Consider the following 20,950-nt stretch of genomic DNA (forward strand, 5'->3'; position numbering starts at 1 on the left):
CGATCCGTGAGACCGTCTCACATAAGTTTTTGCCTTTTTTTTTTTATGTTTTCAAATTTTATTCTTATCTTATAACTCTATTTTTTTGCATTTTTAATCAGCTTTCATTAATAGTGTTGATGTCATGACATTGTATACATCAACATCATATAGACATCACATCAATACCACATCAAGAAATTATTAAAATTACGGAAAATCAAATACAACATACTAATACTGGAATTTTACAATATAAATTATCAAGGCAAAAAATATAGTTTTCTTATATTACTTGATTTGCTCATAAAATTCTATATATTACCCAAATAATTTTATTTTAAATTTTTTTGGGTTCCATGACCTCTGATTTTATGCATAGATTGATGCCACTAGAATCCTTCGGTGTATGCCACTAGAATCCTAACTTCACTCCTACTTGTGGCTACTCATCGAGTGGAGATTTGAGAAAACCCTCCCGAAATATTTGATTGGAGCAATGGTCGATGTTCTTAGCTAGGGCCAAAGATACATGGTAAGAAATATTTATTGTAACGGAAAAATCGTAAAAAACCATTTCCTACTAAATGTAAATATGAATGTCACATTATAAATGAGTAATAAAATATATAAATATCATTGTTATCACGGTTTATAGTATTTGATACAACTTAAACTATGATCACACGTCGATTTTCATTAGTTATATATAGGATCAAAATAACCAAGAGAGATGTTTGAAACAAATATTACCTCATCGGTTCCAGTTTTTGGGTTGTTATATGACCTAAAAGATATGAATTGTAGTTACTGTTATCTTACAACTTGTGGAATAACTATCAGCGGTAGACATTTGGTTTTAAATTTTGCTCAAAAAATTTACTATATAATCTCATTTCTAGTATTTGTAAAACAAATTAGATTTTATTGACAAAAAAAAACATAATTATCCTAATTCGTATGAAGCTTGCAAAATATTATTTCAATCATGATACAGTTTAAAGCATATAAATCTAAATATAGTCATTACTTATCATTTTTAATATGCATACATTAGACCATCCATATTGATATTTGATGAATATAAGAGTAAAGAATGTTACTGGGGAGCTGAAAGTTTTCTGATGTGGCCACTTCAACGCTCAACTCAATAAATAATATAGAGTATATGTGGAATACTAGTGGAAAATGTTAAGTCAATTCAATGTCTTATGATCAAGCAAACCTGAGTATTTATAGAGGAGAGGTCAATGATGACATTATTTTTAGTGTCCGATTACTCCTTATGTCAAGAAGGATGCTCATGACCTGCACGTTGCACTGTTATAATTGACAACTTATAATATCTCTGGTCTTGTCACATCACCAGTACATACGCTTAATGATATGCCAAATATTTTGAAGTATGGTCATCCATACTTGTGGGTCGAGGATTGACGTCTGTTCCGAAGTGTTTGTGCAACGATCTCGATGTGAGGACATAGAAAGAATCCCTTATTCATTAAGTCTTCTTATAACGCCCCTGTTAAGTTGAGAGCTCGGACTTATTTGTGGTCAGCTTTTCTAGTTGTTTTGAACCCAGGGATAAAAGAATACTTCCATTTCTCGGGCTGGTTCTTACATGGGCTTCCTACATCAGCTCGATCTATCATCTGTCCAAATCTTAGGATGTTCTGAGCTCTTCCGGTGGTATCAATATTAATAGATGATTATGTGTAATTTCTATGATTTTTAGGGTGGCTCAATTACTATATATTGTTGATTGGTTTATAATATCTGATTTGTATCTATTATATCCAGAGTTTTAGATAGAGCTAAACATATTCTAGAGTTATCATCTTTTATATCTTATGTGAGACGACTAAATCTATATAGAATAATTTGGCATAATTTTTTTTTATAAATTGAATATGATTGAAAATCAATTTCATAAAATTGAATCATACTATATCAATAGTCGTGTTTATAAAAATGAGGAAAACTGAATAAAGTTCCTCAAATAAGTACTTTGCAGTATCAAAAGAAATATAAATACAAGAAGTAGTTTGCAGGCGTATAACTCAAGTTTATGTATAATAATAATAATAATAATGTAAAAAGAAAACTTGGAGAACACGAGGTGGAAAAGTGTTGCTATTCCCAAGTGATCGTCCCCACCGGGAGCGAGAGAAAAAGAAAGCATCAAGTTCTTGCAGCTCTGAGAAGCTTCTCCTTTACAAACTCATTCCCTCTCTCTTTCTGTCTCTAAATTTTGGCGAAAACTGAGAATTTAGAATCCAGAGCAGATATGAACAAGGGGAAACGAAGAAACATAAATGAGCTTATCAAGATAAAAGCACAATGAGAGTCTATTATATGTGCAATTTCTTGGTTTTCTCATTAGTTGTCTCTTTTATGCTCCAGTTGATCACAGGGGCAGAACCCAAGATTCAAAATTTCGTTAATGAAGAGAAAACCAGGAGAATTCTGCACCAACCATTGTTTCCTTCCAATTCAGAAACGCCGCCGCCGTCGCCGCCTCCACCACCACCGACAAGCCAGGATTCACCAGACCAAGACCAGCCATTCTTCCATGAACTCCCAACTGGTCCAACGCTGGATCAGGGCGGCAGTGCCGGCCAGAAGCCGCCATCAACTTTAGCCAACACGACGCCGGTGTCTATTCCAGTTTACGCAAAGCCAACCAATTCTGCCAAGAAAATTGGAGTAGCAGTCTCATCAGGAATTCTAACTCTGGTAATGGTATCTGCGCTCGTCTTCTATTTATTCAAGCAGCGTTCGAATCAGACTGATGACTCCCGGAAGCTTGTTAATGGGAATTCAAGATTCACCAATGAAGAATCAAGAATGCCACCATCTACTTTCCTCTACATTGGGACAGTGGAGCCATCTGCGAGAAGTTTGGTAAATGAAACCGCTAATGATGATGCGAATGGCTCACCATATCAAAAACTGAAACCCGGAAAAAGACCCGAACGGTACCGGCCTAGTCCCGAGCTTCAGCCGCTTCCACCTTTAACCAAGCCGCCGCTGCCGCCGAGTATAAATTCACCTCCACCGATGTCTTCATCAGATGATGAGAGCAACGACACCAATTTTTACACCCCACAAGGATCATCTATGAGCAACGAGTCTCCCGGTTCACGCCACAACCACCGGAATAACAATATGAGCCAATTAAACCAGACTAGACCAGAAACTCGTATTGCTAATACTTCAGTCCCCCATTCCAAGCGAACATCACCGAAATCTCGTTTATCAGCAGCATCCCCAGACACAAAGCCCGCGATGATGCAGTCAATAAAGCAATCTTTTATACCATCGGAAACTTCTTCCTTGGGGCCATCGCAGCCCAGTAAAACATTGGCATTTACTCCTAAAAGGGAAGCAGGAAAATTCTCACCACCACCTCTACCACCGGATATGGCACGGTTTCAATCAATAAGCAGTTATGAGCAAGAAACATCTAAAATACCAATTCCACCTCCGCCGCCTCCCCCTCCCCAGCCTTTCCCAGCACCAAGAAAATTCGGATCCGTGGAAACAAATGTGCCTTTACAAGTCCTCAAACTGGCCACAAGGCTACACTTGAAGAGTCCCAGTCCGAAAGCAACCCCAAGAAGTGAAAAAATAACCTCCTTTGAAGAGGGCAAAGGTTCCTGTTCATCAGAGAAACTTGGTGCCGATGAAAAAGATGAGTCGAAGCCCAAGTTAAAGCCTTTGCATTGGGACAAAATGCGAACCACCTCGAACAGAGACACCGTTTGGGACCATTTAAAGTCAAGTTCATTCCAGTAAGTGAAATGTACAATACTTCTATTGAAATTTTGGTGATGTATACACAATCTGTTAACATGATACCTTTCCTGCAGGTTGAATGAGGACGCGATGGAATCCCTTTTCGGATTTAATATTGCTAATTCAGTTCCTAAAGAGGGCAGGAAGTTGGTGATCCCTTCTTTGGATCAGGAGAACAGAGTGCTGGATCCAAAGAAATCCCAAAACATTGCCATTTTATTGCGGGCATTGAACGTGACAAGGGAAGAAGTTTGTGAAGCACTTTTAGATGGTATGTGTCGTTATCCATATGCGTAATCTGTAACAAAAAAATTAGTTGACAAGGAGGCTTTAGTAATTGATTTAAAACGTGCATAAGTGATTATGCAATTTAGAGATGAAATTTTTAATGCTTCAATTATAATTGTCACTCCGAGGATAATAATCTTTTTGTCGTAAAATGAGAAGATGACATGAAAGAAACCTCAACCTAAAACCAAGCAGGCATTAATAGTGAATCATCTATTCTTCTTTATACTAATTAATGCAGAGAAGGCTTGGAATCTCAAATTTGAACTTGTGAATTTTGATATGAGAAAAAATTTACGTCCACCAGTAAGTTTTCCGGCGGAAGAATTAACTTTGTTTCGATACAGGTAGGAAAAAGCGAGTTCAGATGCATATGAAAAAGATTTGAATTTTGTGTAAATTTACCGCTATACGACAATCAAAGGAACAAGAGTACGTAAAACGAAAGAACAGAGGTGAAAAGAGCAGAATTGACATTCTAGTTCATAGTCGAGCAATTCAAAAGCTGATATACCATACATTATGGTTTTGGAAAATTGGCATGGTGCTTAGTTATTATAATGACTCCCAACCTACAATGCTTTATTTCTTTTAATGCATAGACAGGGCTCTGAATTTATTTGGAGACATCTAGTATTGATTATCCCTCTGAATTTTTCGTGATGCTCTTATTCGAAGATTTGTATGATGCTGCAGGAAATCCAGAGGGATTGGGTCCAGAGCTTTTGGAGACATTAGTGAAGATGGCGCCAACCAAAGAGGAGGAAATAAAACTTAAAAACTACAAGGATGAAGGCTTTAAGTTAGGATCCGCAGAGAGATTCCTCAAGTCAATACTCTCTATCCCATTTGCCTTTAAAAGAGTAGAAGCCATGCTATATAGAGCAAACTTTGATGCAGAAGTTAATTACTTGCACAAATCTTTTCAAACCCTAGAGGTACAACCGATTATTGGATCGAACTTGGCTGTTTCTATAATGATGTGTTTTATGATTTAAAGTTTTTGTGCATACTGAAAGTTGAAACCATTTTTCCCAAAAGGTCGACCTCACGGGAGGGGAGCCAACAATAAAATTTGTGTTTTAGCACATTCTACATCTATAAGCCGCAGACTAGGGAATATATGTCCAAAACTTGAGAGATTGTCCAATAAAACAGAGGCCATTTATTTAAACATTGTCATTCTAGTGTAACTGAAAATCTTTATGTTTAAGGTCCATGAGTCTTCTCACAAGTGGATCATTCCACAATACAGGAGGCAAGTGAGGAATTGAAGAATAGCCGCCTATTTCTTAAGCTGCTTGAAGCTGTTTTGAGGACAGGAAACCGAATGAATGATGGCACTAATCGTGGTGATGCCCGGGCTTTTAAACTAGACACTCTATTAAAATTAGTGGACATAAAGGGAACAGACGGGAAAACAACCTTACTTCACTTTGTCGTCCAAGAGATAATCAGGTCCGAAGGAGCAGCTCCCGACACAACCAGTGAAAATCTGCCAATCGAAACCACTTTTCAAGAAGAAGAGTTCAAGAAAAAAGGATTGCATGTCGTATCCGGCTTGAGTAAAGAATTGGGAAGTGTTAAAAAGGCAGCAGGAATGGACTCGGATGTATTGAGCAGCTACGTCTCCAAACTTGAAACGGGACTTGAGAAGGTTAGATTGGTTCTTCAACACGAGAAACAGAACCTGCAAGGTAAATTCTGTGATTCCATGAAAAAGTTTCTTGATGAAGCTACTGAGGAAATACACCGGGTTAAGTCCGAAGAAAGAAAAGCCTTGTCCCTCGTGAGTGAGGTAACCGAGTATTTCCACGGAGATGCTGCGAAAGAGGCCCATCCACTAAGGATTTTCTTGATCGTACGAGATTTTCTCTCCATATTAGACAATGTATGCAAAGATGTAGGCAGAATGCAGGATAGACCTACAATGGGCGCGGGGAAATCATTCAGAATACCTGTAACTGCACCAATGCCAGTACTTAACAGATACAACATGCGACGGTACGATAGAAGTTCTGATGAAGATAGCATGTGATCGGGCAACTTTGGTATACCACACGAGGAATGATACCTTAAGCCGCAACGGATTTCCAGCTGCTACTGCGTTCGAAAAACCGATAAGATACATAAAAATTTATAGAATATAAAGGTAAAATTTCCAGAGAACAACTGAAATAAGCAGCAGGGATGCGAGATCTTGAACAATCAAGTGTACGAAGTCATGCAAGAAAAAAAAAATAGATTTTTTAATGCTAAATACAGCAGGTATAGGTAAAACGGTCTACTTCCATTTGTTTATTTTCCCTAATACTTCATTAAGTTTTTAGGAAATAATAATATTAATTATTTTGCTTTAAAAAATATTTCAACAGATTATTCGACATTTGTATTCAGATTTTTTGTACGAAGAAATGAATACCACATATGCTCCCGTTATGGATACTAGCGGATCGATCATGGCACACTCTATCCTCTATTTCCCGTATAAAAAATTAGATACTGAAGTAATTTTTTTATTTAATAAAATTAATTAATTTTAAAAATTTTAAATAGTAGGAGGAAAATAAAATATAAAGAAAATTATGATCGTTATGGATATGTGAATTTGTCAATGTTAAATTTATTATTTACCAAAATTAAAATATTCATGAATTTTTTTTTTTTGTCATCTATTAAATTCCTTCGAATTTTCAATGTAAAAAATAAAAGATGACATCGAGACGGATCTAGACAGATTTTACCAAACCAGATCCCCGCCTCACCCCTCAAACTCGACTAATCCAATTTAGGTTGGACCCACTAAAAATTATGTAATTTTTAAAATTTAGTCATTATACAATAAAAATATTTAAAAATCAATAAATCATTAAAGTTAATATAACCATTAATATTACCACAACTCTACTAATTTATATTCAGCTAATGATAAAATAAAAATTATACTTACATATTTTCATTTTAAACACATTATTATAAATTTATATCAATTCTAAAATATTATGATAGGGATTCATGTATAAATTATTCAATAAAAAAATTTAAATATTTTAAAAATAATATCAGTACATGTATATTTATAGTGGCGGGTATGGAGCATTCATCAAATCCGCCCTGGATTCGCTTGTGGATCCGCTTGATCAAGTCTAAAACTATCTCGTGGATACTAATTAATACCGAGTCGGGTTTAAACCCTGTTCATTACCATCATACCAAAAAGGTTCTCTAAACCATATGACAAATTATATGTGTGTGCCATTTAATTACGCTATCAACGATTGGTCTTAAAAAAAATACCTCATGTATATTTTTCATTCAAACAGTGTATGTACATTATTATATACTTTTCAATCCCAATATTGTTACATTAATAATAATAACAAAAAAGCAACAATTTATAGAGTGACACGTACACATACATAAAAGACAAAAACTTGTGTGAGACGGTCTCACGGGTTGTATTAGTGAGACGGATCTCTTATTTAGGTTATCCATGAAAAAGTATTATTTTCTATGCTAAGAGTATCACTTTTTATTATGAATATGGGTAGGGTTGATCCGTCTCACAGATTAAAATCCGTGAGACACATGAGATCCACTCTACATAAAATATTCAAATATCTTATAACATATAACAAATGGAAAAAAATTGTGTGAGACGATCTCACGGGTCGTATTTTATGAGACGGATCTCTATTTGGGTCATCTATGAAAAAATATTACTTTTTATGCTAAGAGTATTATTTTTTATTGTGTATATCGGTACGGTTGACTCGTCTCACAGATATCGTCTCACACGAGACCTGCACTAACAAAGGAAGGAGTCGACCAATCCTCAGACAATATAAATTCTTATTTAATGATATTCCAGAAATCTAAATTTGCAAAAAAAGGTTTAATAAGTTAAACCAACATTAACTCACAATTTCTAATTAATATTTTCCCATTAGAAATGTCTTTTTTTTTTGTATTTTTCATCGTATTATTATAATTACGAGTTATACAATAATTTAAACTATATTATTTAAATTAAATCAATCATTAATATAAATAAATAAACTCATATTATCGCTAATTTTTCTTTTAAAATGTATATTTTATTCTTCATATCCCCTCCGCTAAATATGGCGGCACAAAAATCGCAACTCCACATCCCTCCTCCTACCCCCTTGTGATTCTTTCTTGAAACTAGATTCTCTCATCGTACGATCACACTTTCATATCAAATCTTCTACATAAATAAATATGTATATATATATCGTTGCTCAGTTTCCAAGTTTTGCACCAAAATAAAAATGGAGGACACTGAAATTTCAGTTTCTAGCCTTCGATGCGAAGAAGACGAGTCGTGTTTAAAGGAGCAGGGCCGTTACAAAGATGAAACCTTGGCTTTTTGTTCTGTTTCGGATACTGATTGCGAGCATATTGCAATGTTAATTCATAGAGAAACCATTTTTCAATCCCACAGCGAAGATTGTCCTGTAAAGAGTGACAGAAAATGGCTGAATTCTGCACGTTTGGATGCCATCAAATGGATTCTTGATGTCCGTGTTTCTCCCAGTATTTTTGCTCTCCAAGTGACTGTGCTAATTCTTCTTCTTCTTCTTCTTCTTCTTCTTTCTTTATGCAGGTCCATTTATGGGAATAATGTGATTTTTTATTTTTATTTTTTGGTTCTTATAGACAAGGGCTCGTTTTGGATTCCAATTCGGCACTGCTTATTTATCACTGGTTTATTTTGATCGGTTCCTGTCGAGAAAAACGATTCAGGTTTTTTTTTTTAAAAATTTACGAGTTAAACCTTTTATGATTTTCCCTTTTTGCTCCGATTTTGAAATTTGATTACACGTGATTTAGAAATTCTGCAGAAGTTTGTGATTTTTTGAAACATTTTCTTGATATTGATAGGATGGAATGTTGTGGGCAATTCGATTGCTATCACTTGTTTGCTTATCTTTGGCTGCAAAAATGGAGGAATCTAAACCACAGGCATTATCGAAATATCGTGTAAATGATTATAATTTCGAAGGAAATATGATTCAGAGAATGGAATTACTAGTCTTGACTACTTTGGAATGGAGGATGTGTTGTGTCACTCCTTTTGCTTATCTTAACTATTTCATCGTCAAGTTCTGTGGTGAACTTAGGCATAAGGAACTGGCAACTCGGGCTGCTGAATTAACCTTGCTTTTGATGGAAGGTAATCTAGATTTATGAAGACTGTGTGTACTTACGATTTCGGGAAAAAAATTGTTTTGATTTCCCGGTTGATTTGATGCAGAAATCAATGTAGCTGAACATCGACCATCCACCGTTGCAGCAGCAGCAGTTCTAGCAGCTTATGATTACGGATTAACAAGAAATATAGTTGAAATTAAGATAAATGAAGTTCCATCATTGGAAAAGGTGAGTTCTTTTCCTTATAATGGTTGCATTTTCTTGATATTAGGTGACTTGAGTCGGTTTTTAACAAGTATTTAATCGTTAATTTCCACTCATCATCTTCAATCTTTGATACTTCGACAGGATCACACGTTTTCCTGTTATAGTCTCTTGCAGAGGATTGTGGTGTTAAAATCCAAGACCCCAAAAACAGTCATTACCCCATACTCGTGGTCTACTAATTCAAGCTCTATTGATGCTCTTGATGATGATGCAAGAATGAAGTCCAAGGCTGGCATTAATAGAAGGCTAAACTATACCGATGTTGATGAGCAGAGCTCTCTTCGAAAAGCTTCTTGATCACAACGAGTAAACTTGTGAAATGCTAGATCGTGAAGATATAAGATTGAAATTATTTTATGGTTTGGAGTTTGATGGAGGGCTCCATTTCTCCAAGTATCGAGTAAAAGTCTAATCTAGTGACAACCAAGCAAATAGTGATGAAAGGAATGATTTTGCATAATTAAAGAAAAAGTAAACCTTTGGCTCACAAGTTACAAGCAAGAAGCCGAGTAAAGTGATAAGCCAGGTCGCTTGTTTTCAAGTACCTTACGCCTGTATCTAGGATAATTTTTTGGTTCTGAGTGGCATTTAGGGAGCCGGATTTGATCATCTTTTTGAGTGAAAAAGCTGACTAAAGTACAATATCCAGTGGGTGAAGAAATGTGCTCAGGCCCCCATTAAAGAGTGTGGACGGTCATTTCTACTAGTGTTTGGTTTAGTGAATGATTACTAGTGCTCCTCACTTTTCTGAAACCATTGTTTCTTCATCCTTTTGTGTTTGATGTGTTGGATATAACATACACCATTGATTTTTGTGTCCACTATTTTTTTGCTTTCTATGTATTTGAAAAGGCTAACAAAGCCATGGATGGGGATTGAAAATTTTACTCGTTTGATGTGATGTATTCATGTGACGCTTTGGTCATGAACATAGAAAGTGAAGTCGGTGGCCCGTTGCCCTGCCTGTTCAGGCAGGATTTTTGACGGCATGACCAACTAGTTAGTGACTTGCGTGTCGGAAGCGACTCGATCTATTTGTCTATTCAATGATATGCATTCCAATATTTGGAAGATTTTTTAGCTAAATGTTTTCAAGGTTATGCTCTGCTACTCAAGTTTACGATCATTAATGTACTTGATATAATACCTACAGTACATAGTTTCCGAACCACTCAATCTCTGAGCTGTATTCATCATATAGTTCACAAAAAGAATTCTTTAACATAATCTAATGTCATCGCAGTATAAATATACTTGCATTGCTTGATTAGGATGGATACTTGCATCACGGTATAAAGGCAAGATCAAAATGACATTGTTACTTGTGTTGTAGAGCTGAAATAATTTTTTAAATATGATAATTTTGTTATTTTCAAATTAATTTTTTTTTCAAGAGAAGTATTTTTTGGTATATTTTAAAAATTCATTTTTTAAAAAATTCTAAGTTATAGTTTGATCATGATTTAATATTTATAGTCAACAGACATCATTGACGCGATAATGCGACTTTAAAAAACGCGGCTTTCTTTTTAACTTGGTGTTCAGTCAGTGTTTGCTTCCCCGTCGATGCCGGATAAAACCAGAATAAAGTAGTCTTCTCCATTCTCCAGACGAGGAATCAAAATGGATTCCTCGGAATCATCTCTGTCCACCCCTCCTTCGCCACCGTCTTCTTTCAGGTACCCTTCCACAATTAATCCTTTCTCTCTTTCCTGTTATTTTTTTTGTGTGAATTATTTTTATACTTGGTGCATTTGAACGAATATGAGCAAATAATCTAAATTGATTCACCATTTCTGTTTGCTCAGCCCGCAGCGCCACTTCTACCTCGCCGTAGACAGACTTCAATTCAAGCTGGTTAGGAACCATCAAAATAGTAATTTACTTTTGACTGGTATATGAATTTAACTGTGACTTTTGTTTAAAAAATGGGAAACTTTTTGCTACAGGAAACCCTAGTGGATCTTTTGGGGATGCTTGGGCGGCGGCCTTGGCTTCCAGTGGTAGTTTGCTGCAGCACACGTGATGAACTCGACGCTGTTTGCTCCAATGTCTCTAATCTTTCGTCCTACGTCAACATTTCCTCTTTGGTATGTCTACGCCTTTTCCCATACCCTTTGCTAGTGTTTTGAGCCCGCGCTTCGTAGCAAGTGAAATCTTTTATTCATATAATTCCTTTTTCATAGTTACATTCACTAAATTATTGAAACAAAAGCTGGCTACTGTATTTTATGTGGCCATATTCTTGATGATGACGTGATTAGTAAAATGGTGACATTATGCTATTTTAGATGATCGGGATTTACTACTAAAGACCATAGATTTATATAACACCTTCTTTCAACGTGTTCAGCTATTAATAATTTAACATCATCTTAATGGTGGTCCATTCAAGTTTTTTTAAGTTGATTTAGGTCGTTGTCATTGCCTAATGTCCTACCAATATGCATGTGTGCACCTTGTTACTAGTTTCGGACACATATTCTCCAATCATTGGCGTATATGTGTGACACTATCTTTAACCATTTCCTCTCTCGAGTTTTAAAAACTTATACTAAAAATAAATGCCAAGTTAAATTATTTCTACACTTACTGATACTAAGTCTATTTGTTTTTCATGCTTAATAAGTGTCAGTATAGGCTACAAAAAAGCTCAGCTTTCCTCCATGTATGCAGTAGTACAATTAACTTTAAATATATTGCAATTGCAGTACAGTGATCTTTCTGAAGTAGAGAGGGCGCAGATTCTAGATAACTTCAGACTGACAACAGGGAGGTGGAATAGAATGGGAAAAGATGAGATTGATAGAGATGAAGGAAAGGAAGAGGAGAGAAAGTCGAATGTGATTGTTGTTACCGATGCCTGCCTTCCGCTCATTGGCTCGGGGGAGTCACCTGTTAGCGCTCGCATTCTGATCAATTATGAGCTGCCATCAAAGAAGGTAGGTTTTCTGTGTATCAATGTCTTTTTGTGTTTTAAATGTGGTTCATATTGAACAGCTGGTTCAGCTTTTCAATTTGAAAATTTCTGTGTGTATGATGGCTACTCAGAGGGAGACTTAATTCTCAGTTTAGCATTATTACTACACATGTTTACTATAAAAGAGTTGCGATAATCATTAGAGTTCATGTATTCTAAATTTTCATATGAAAGAATATCTTCGAATCCATGTTAAGAAAAGGGAATACCGGAAAATTTCTTAGTGTAAATAATATATTTTGGGTTCGCTCATTTTTTAATGCATAGCAAGAGTTGATGATGGTTTTGAACCCCTACACCTATGCAGTGTTGAATCACTCTTAAACGATACAACACCTTGAAATTTCTTGGTTAGAATCTTTTTTCTTTGATACTGGTCCGATATAAAGTTCAAGATGTGGACATATTGAAATAATTGATTTTATCAAAATTAGTCAATGTGTTGATTTTTTATGTTTGGAAAATATATCGAGAGTTAACCTGGACAGAAAGATCAACAAAATAAAGTTAATTCCAATCATTATGATTTGTCAAGAATTTGAGCTGGTAAAGATGAAATTCGATAAAATTTATAATGATACAGAAAATGATCTATTTATGCATTGATGAAGCTCATTAATTAACAAGTAAATGGTGACATGACTAAGAGATATCCCCTATTACCAACTATTGTTTGAAGTTCGGAATAATAGACATGGACCGCGCTATACGTAATGCTTTGAATGTGTTATGTTTAAATCCCCAATTGTTTTGAAATTTTGTAATGTATTAAACAGGAGACATATACTAGGCGCATGGCCACATGCTTATCATCAGGTTTGTCTTCAATTCAATTGATATTAATTTTACTTGGAAGGAAGGAAGAGTGACAATGTAGCAAATGAACGTATTGGAAAAATATCAATCGTTGTCCTTATATTTGTGTTCCTTGAATAATATATGCAAAATTAGGAAATTAAATTGAGGCCCCCCAACCCCATGTTTTGTAACTGGGTTGTGAAATTTCCTCTCATGTGTAAAATGTGAAAAAATTCATTGATAATATATTTTTCTGATTTGCAAGTAGATGGCATTGTGATCAACATGGTCGTCGGGGGAGAAGTTGTGATTCTTAAAACCATTGAAGAAACCAGTGGTCTGGTCATAGCTGAAATGCCTATACACGTATGTGATTTTATATGACATTCTACTCGACAAATTTATTATATGGCTCCGAAATCATAGACATTTTTTTGCTTAAATTCACGCGACTCGCGGTTGTGATTCAGACTTTCGTCATACGTTCCCTCTAGAATTCATAAACTCAAAAGTGTTTCTTTTGTGCAGATCTTTGAGCTGATGTGAACATGATTATCTTCTTGAAGTGTCAGAAAATATACAAGCAAGACTTTCTAAGTTTTCCTTACCTATGAATTATGAAAGTGCATTCAGGATAGTCTTACTCGTGTAAAGTAAAATATCGATTTATGTTCTTGCAGTAACTAGTGACTGTACCAAATATGCAATAAATAACACTACAATTATTTTTTTTGAAAAGTAAAATTACTAACCCATGATTTTAAGATTGGCCATAAATTCTTGACACTGTTCGAGGAGAGGGTATTCATTCTATACTTTTAAAAGTTTTTAATAAATTTTTTTAAATGATGGATTTTTATTGATTTTTATAGAATTTTATTGAATTGTAAAAGAAATTTCATTGACTTTTATAAAAAAATTCAAGATTTTTGTAGATTTTGTAAACTTTTTCAGAGAATTATGTGAATTTTGTAATTTCTATTTGTGATTTATTTTTTATTAATTTTTTTTAAATAATTATTGAACATAGATAACATCTTCAATTTTAAATTATTATTTTATTTACGAATGTAAATGAATTTTAATTACTTAAAAGTTAAATCAATTTAATATGTGAAAACAACAAATGAACTATTCAATTTATTGAAATAAAAATTTCAAATTTTTATGTCAATTTAACATGTTAATGAACAATATTTTTATAAATTCATAATGAAATATTATTAAAGGAATTATCAAAATAATAAGTACTCTTTTAATAAAAATAATAACGATAATCATTATTGATAATTTGATCAACATCGCTCCACATGCTATATTGGTTATGGTATTCTTCTATACATTAGCATTTGCTCGTTGTTGTTCTTGAGTATCAAATAATTGAAAGTTGTCACCTTCATAAACTTGTGACGACAAAGACAATTAAGATTCATTATCTGGTTCAATTTGAAATTCATCAAATCGAAACTTCGTTAGAAAAAAATTGTGTAATCTAGCACAAGTCAATACAAGCTCTGTTTCTTGCATTTTTTGAACCGTGATTTAAATAACCAAATGTCCACTCAATAGCATTCCTTGAAAAAACATGACGAAAATGGAACAACTTTTTAGTATCTTCAGGGTGATGACCTTGACATGTGAATTCGTGAAGATGATAACGTACATCTCGAAAACAAATCAAGAATTGACGTTGATTTAGATATCCATCATTCACTAAAAAATGTTTACCCATCAAATCATATTTGCATAGTTAATTAAATAATAAATAATATACATAATCTTTGAAAACTACAAAAATATAAATAATCATGTAATATACAAACAGTTTGAGTTATAATCAGAATTAAGATATAGATTAACTAAAATTATCAAAAATAATTAAATATCAAATATCAAATGTTATATAATAAAGAATAAAAAATTAAATGTTAAATATTAAAAATTATTATTATTTTTAATTTATAGATCAATAAAATATTATAACTTTTTTTCTCATGTAGTGACAGTAGTGTAATAATTTTTTAAAATTTTTAATAAATATAATTTTAAATTTTATGAGGATTTGTCATCAGAATTCCAAAAATAAAATAAACAATCTTAATAATTTTGATTTAAACTATTGTTAGTGATAAAAAAATATTTTTTTAAAAAATATAAATAAAAAGAAAAATAAATAGATGATAAAAGAATAAAATTTTAGTGTTTTTATTGAGTATGTAAGTTTGAGAGATTTGTCAATTAAATGTACATCCAAATTTTTAGGTTGAATCAAAGAGTTTTTTTTATATTTTATTGTTGTTCCTTAGTCTATAATCCTTGTAGTTCATCGAATTCAATAGAGTCATTAAAGTTTATTGATATTTTAATTACATATAGAGTTTTGTAGAGTTTTTACACGATTTTTTAAAATTCTACAAAAGTTTATATTGAATATCATTAAACTTACATAGAGTATATAAAAGTCTCAGTCTGCTGGCTGGAGCTCTCTCAAGCTCTGTTCACATTCCCAACTTGCTGACTAAATAGGTGTAAATCACTGTATAAAAAACTACCAAAAAAAAGGAGATCATGAAGAAATATTTTAAAAAGAAGTGCCAATCCAGCAAAGTTTTATTTTTTAAAAAAATTGGGCATTGTTTATTCAATAATTTTTTGTAGGAACTTTTGAGTTAGATTTTGGGTTCATGCTGATGATTATTAAGAAATTAGTTGCAAAAGAAGGCTCCATCTGCGGTTCCTTTTTAACTTTTTTGGACCATTAATGGCATCATCTCCATTAAATTTTTGTTTGTTCTTTATTTATATGTTATCAAATTGACAAATCGTTCGTTAAATGTTTAAAATCGAATATTAGGCGAGAAGTCAACATTTTTGTTTCATTTCGTCTTTGATTCAAAAGTTTTTATAATAATTTGAGTTAAATAAAATAGTTATATTATATTTATATTTTTATTTTATCATCACATCGATCATCATCTATTACCACGAGTCAAATAAATAAACACTAAACATACAAAATGTTTTACGAACCAACGTACAAACGATCTCGTCAACAACAAAAAAACCGCAAACATGTGTTAAACTAAAGTAGTTTTACATAACATCAAGACTCAAATACGAGTCGAATTTGGTTTATTCGAGTTCGATTAGAAGTTCGAAAATTTTAATTTGCATAGTAACTCACCCATGTATATTTCTTTTTCCTATCACAATTCCAAAAACCAAGAACTAAATTTAATCATTATTTTCATTATATAGATATGAAAGTCAAATCAATATATAAATAGTCAGCCTAAAAGAATTTACGCAAACAACAGAAGCCTATAACATTAATAACCATTAATGGCATACATGGACACCCACCGAATGTTTATTATCTTTGAATACAAATATTTAACGAGATTTTAGGGTCGCATTACAAGGTGTTCAGGGAGTGACAATTTATATATATATATATATATATATATATAGTTTTGGCATGTTGTTTACCTATTGATGAGCAATGTCGCAAGATGTTCGCTAAAACATATCGTGGAACATTCATTGTTACACACTGCTGTATTAAATGTTGTATGTTTCTGAAACACAAGAGAGCGTGAGGGAATGACCGGACACACTAATGTATTAAATGCTGCATAGTTCTCGATATATAAAAAAATGTTTGAAGAAATAACCAACATGACATTTCACGAGATGTTCTCGTGAACATCTTGCGACGCTCATGAGGTGCTTACTAAAAATTGACAACACATCAAAGATCTATACATTTATGATATATATTTTCATCGTCTCAAAACCTTTAAATCATATGAGTCTCTTGTGTACTAATAAAAAATGACATTGTTGTAAGAACTAAAATTTCACCACGGATAAAAATCCATTCTCCCTCCGTTTGGATTTGTTTTGGGAGGCACGTTTTTTTTAATTGGATTCGTACTTCAACGTATCTAAAGAAAGTAGAAAGTGCATTTCTCGTTGTAAATATCTTTAAAATATTATTAATTTTGTGGGTTGAAAAAAGCTACGAGAATACAAATTAGACAGCACATGGGCAGCGAGGCATTGCCATTTGCAGTTGCCTTCTTGAACCGCAATTCTCTGCAATTAAATGGCAGCCAAAAAAGAAAGTTCGATGCTACTATTCTCCCATTTTATATAGCCGCCATTTTTGAAACTAAATTTGTATCACAATAGTTATCCTGATTGTCTGGCCCGTTTTTCCTCTTTCTTCGATTTTATGACTACTTCCGCAAGAACTTATACTTGATCTTCTAGAAGTAAACGCAATTCATTTTCAAGAAAGAAAGAAAATTATTGCCACATCCCACCAAATTTATATTTTAAAACTAAATACATGGAAGGCCCTTCAATCTTGAGTTAAAAACCCTTCGATTGGGGTGCTGGTCTTTGATTCTGGTCGTTTTCTCTTGTTCTTGGAACTTCTGAGAGAGCCTATTTCTACTTCTTTTGGAATAATTTGGGCTCTCATTTTTGTGAAATTTATCGGAGGATTTTGATCTGGTTCCGAGGAGTTTCTTGTTTAGTCAGACATGCCTCGCAGCTTGAAAGATTGGGGCAAAACAGTCTTGGTGATATTTGCATTCTGTGCAGTCCTATGCTTTGGTGCCCTTAAAAGTCTGTTTTATCTTTTCTTGATGTTAAAATCCTTTTCTTTTACAAATACTTTCCTTTATTTTTGTAAGTGGTGATAATTTCTGTTCTCTTATTCGCACGCTACAGGTCTGATTGTAGGTCCGATTGCTAGTTTGATTCTGATATTGGGCAATTTAGGGGTGATTCTTGGCCTTTTTCCTGCACATGTGGCCTGGACAGTCTACGCCCTTTTGAAGTAATTATCTACATGTAACACACAAATATGATTATTTTTTCGCATGGGTTTTTGATTTCTTTAACAAATTGATGTTAACAGGACAGATAGATTTGATGCGCCACTTAAAGTTGCAGTCTTGTTAGTATTACCTGCTTTGTTTGGTATTTGGCTGGGCCTCAGCGTAGCTGTCACTAATGTGTCACCACCTGTAAGAACAGCATCATTGACCTGCCCAGCAGACACATTAACCTCTAAGGGTGCGTAAAACACAGAAGAAATTCAAAATCATGAATTTAATGGCTCCAACATTCAAGAAAAGAGTAACCCCTGATTCAGAAACGGCATCAATGTGCCTGTTGGAATTAGGCCCTAAACAAGCTTCAGACAGAAATATAACTACCAATTTTTGTGTAAACATTCTTCAAAGGACACATCAAGTTTGTCAGATTGCAACTCAACAATTTATCACAATCAAGCAAGGTATAAACCAACTGAGAAAAACCACACACACGTCATGCCCTCATCCGATGGCTGATTACATTATTAAAAACTAAGTTCTATCGCAACTAAAATCACAGCTGAGTGGAAGTTCTTGTGATTACATTAATAATACAAGTGCATTTTTAGGTAAATTTGGTACTCCATACACTTCAGTCAATATAAACCCTCAAATCCATAGAAAATCAGTCTTAATCAAAGTCAAGATCAACTGACCCAATCAACATGGGACTCAAACGTAGCAGAACAGGTGGCACCATCTCCAGCTAATGCCCATCTCTTTAATGTGCCATCACGGCTACCAGTGAAAAGATCATCACACCCATCTGCTATAGCTGACTTTGATACAGCCAAGCAGTTTATGCCAGCACAATGCTGCAAATAATTAAAAAACAACCAGACGAAATGACTTCAAAATTTTTTAAATTGATCCCTGAACACCATGCATATAATTTTTTTAAGTGATAATCATTTATGAGTATTATACATTTTAAGTTATAAATGCCCAGAACCGGTGAAAACATTTTATTCCAACAGATGTAAACCAAAACACAAAATCGTTAGTCAATGTCCATTCCTGTATAAGTCATAAAACTATTTTTCAATCTTAGCCCGGTTCAACAATAAATTTTTTTTCATATTATAATCATGTCGCGAACCAAAAATTAATAAGGCAGGTTATAATCACATTTCACTTCATAAAAAAGCATAAGCATGAAGTGTCTCCTGCTATTATATCAGACCTCTACAAACTAAAGCCAAAAGGTTATCTTCTGTCCTTTCTTTTGTATTTTATTCCTATGCAATAACAGAGGGAAATGCATCATCGACTTTAGGATGAACATGTTACATCAGTAGAGCACATGAGCATTGCATCTAATATCCACTTAAGAACTAACAGTGTGGAAGACTTGAAAACAATCTAAAAAATGAAGGACCACCTTTGTATCATCTGCGTCATTTAACACATATGACAACCTCTTTTCCTTGCGAGTACGAACTGAACTAGATGCATTCCCTGCACTGCCAACACCATGCATTGCAAAGAATCCCTACAGCACATATGGATATAATGATAATTACTGAAAAAATTAATGCGACTTGATATTGCGTCTAATAATGGTACTCCATTTCAGGAACAAAATATCATTCTGAAATGGTCATCTTGTTCTGGAAGAGGAAAACAGGGATTATCATGGAATTTACATACTCCTGGCATGGTTGTTCATCCGAATTTATCATAACCAAGCAGCAAATAATAAGATAAGGACAGGTCCAAATATGGATATTATCAAGAAACAAACAAAGAAAGATGCATTCATATGTGGCATTCCACATTTGGAAAAGCTCATTACATAAGTGATTGCTAACAGTGTACATGTAGCAAACTTGATTTCATAGATTTTGTATCTCAAAATTTCATTTGTCAAACTAGGACAAGCAACGTTTTTGGATTCTATTACAAGTTCCTATGACTACCGTCGCACCCTTATACTAAAGCAGACTCGGTTCACTTTGATTTTATGAACCCAACAAACCTAGCAAAACAAAGTAGTATGGTCCATGAACCCCCCACAAAAAAAAAACAACAACAACAAGGGAATAGATTATCAAAGCTTCTTCCTTTGATCATTAAAGCACATTACAATACAAAATGAACCACGATGAAGAAATTTACATCAAGAAAACCTAAATCTAGGAAAGAACAAAATCTGGAGAAACCCGGAGCAAACACTTCGGTGAACTTGATGACAACTGACCACTTTATATTTTTCCATATACCGATCAGACCTCACAAGATAGCGGCTTCTCTTGTGACATGAAAAACTGTCAGAATATACATCACATGATAAAGTAACCAGGCATGACCTCGACTGACCGGTGCGCTAAAGGAATAAATATTTAAGAAATAATTACACAGGATTATCACCTTCTTCGGATTATTTCACTCGAGAAATCCTTGATATAAGGGGAGTCCGTTAAGGTCGACAAGTCAGTCGTAGGCAAGAACAAATAAATTCGGTTAGTAAAGATGTGAGCAAAATTAGCGAGACAGATTCGTAGACGGGAAATCGGCGGTCACCCAGACCGGTAGGTGAGAAACAGACGGTGGCGAGACGGAGGAGCTGGTGGGACTGAATTGGAGGTGACAAGGGAAAATGAAAATGAAGAACAAGGCGAAGACTTTTTTACGAGTGAAGAACTTCGTCGTGGATACTACAGAGTACAGACCAACAAAAGTCTCGTACAAATATAACACGTCCATTTAGACAGAACCGGTTCTCGACCGGAAGCCGCCGGTTCAATCCCGGAATCGATCTACGGTTAGACCA

At 34.1% G+C, this 20,950-nt stretch overlaps 4 protein-coding genes across 5 annotated transcripts; 3 read left to right on the forward strand and 1 right to left on the reverse strand.

Annotated features, from left to right (window-relative positions):
- The first annotated feature begins 1,998 nt into the window (after positions 1-1,998).
- On the forward strand, positions 1,999-6,439 carry LOC140826463 (formin-like protein 6). The gene is made up of 4 exons (XM_073188772.1): positions 1,999-3,773; positions 3,852-4,048; positions 4,762-5,003; positions 5,321-6,439. Exons 1-4 carry the CDS (start codon positions 2,320-2,322, stop codon positions 6,101-6,103), a joined length of 2,676 nt encoding a protein of 891 aa, XP_073044873.1. The 5' UTR covers positions 1,999-2,319; the 3' UTR covers positions 6,104-6,439.
- A 1,747-nt stretch (positions 6,440-8,186) lies between these two features.
- LOC140828249 (cyclin-D5-1-like) lies at positions 8,187-10,711 on the forward strand. Its single transcript, XM_073191235.1, has 5 exons — positions 8,187-8,609; positions 8,749-8,835; positions 8,974-9,265; positions 9,347-9,471; positions 9,592-10,711. The coding sequence occupies exons 1-5, from the start codon at positions 8,361-8,363 to the stop codon at positions 9,805-9,807; spliced, it is 969 nt and encodes a 322-aa protein (XP_073047336.1). The 5' UTR covers positions 8,187-8,360; the 3' UTR covers positions 9,808-10,711.
- Positions 10,712-11,028: 317 nt separating this feature from the next.
- Positions 11,029-14,018, forward strand: LOC140826464 (ATP-dependent RNA helicase eIF4A). Of its 2 annotated transcripts, XM_073188773.1 has the most exons (7): positions 11,030-11,189; positions 11,319-11,367; positions 11,460-11,600; positions 12,222-12,452; positions 13,267-13,306; positions 13,557-13,654; positions 13,817-14,018. In XM_073188773.1, exons 1-7 carry the CDS (start codon positions 11,134-11,136, stop codon positions 13,832-13,834), a joined length of 633 nt encoding a protein of 210 aa, XP_073044874.1. In that variant the 5' UTR covers positions 11,030-11,133; the 3' UTR covers positions 13,835-14,018. The 2 variants fall into 2 exon arrangements, with proteins under 2 accessions (XP_073044875.1, XP_073044874.1); XM_073188774.1 differs by lacking the exon at positions 13,817-14,018 and having other exon boundaries at positions 11,029-11,189; positions 13,557-13,815.
- A 4,179-nt stretch (positions 14,019-18,197) lies between these two features.
- LOC140826772 (uncharacterized) lies at positions 18,198-20,829 on the reverse strand. Its single transcript, XM_073189269.1, has 5 exons — positions 20,548-20,829; positions 20,378-20,444; positions 19,559-19,669; positions 18,834-18,992; positions 18,198-18,347 (listed from the first exon to the last, which is right to left on the reverse strand). Exons 2-5 carry the CDS (start codon positions 20,393-20,395, stop codon positions 18,198-18,200), a joined length of 438 nt encoding a protein of 145 aa, XP_073045370.1. The 5' UTR covers positions 20,396-20,444; positions 20,548-20,829.
- Between the last annotated feature and the right edge of the window lie 121 nt (positions 20,830-20,950).

The sequence above is a fragment of the Primulina eburnea genome, chromosome 3 (genome assembly GCF_022965805.1).
Source record: "Primulina eburnea isolate SZY01 chromosome 3, ASM2296580v1, whole genome shotgun sequence".
In the NCBI taxonomy this organism is placed as follows: Eukaryota; Viridiplantae; Streptophyta; class Magnoliopsida; order Lamiales; family Gesneriaceae; genus Primulina; species Primulina eburnea.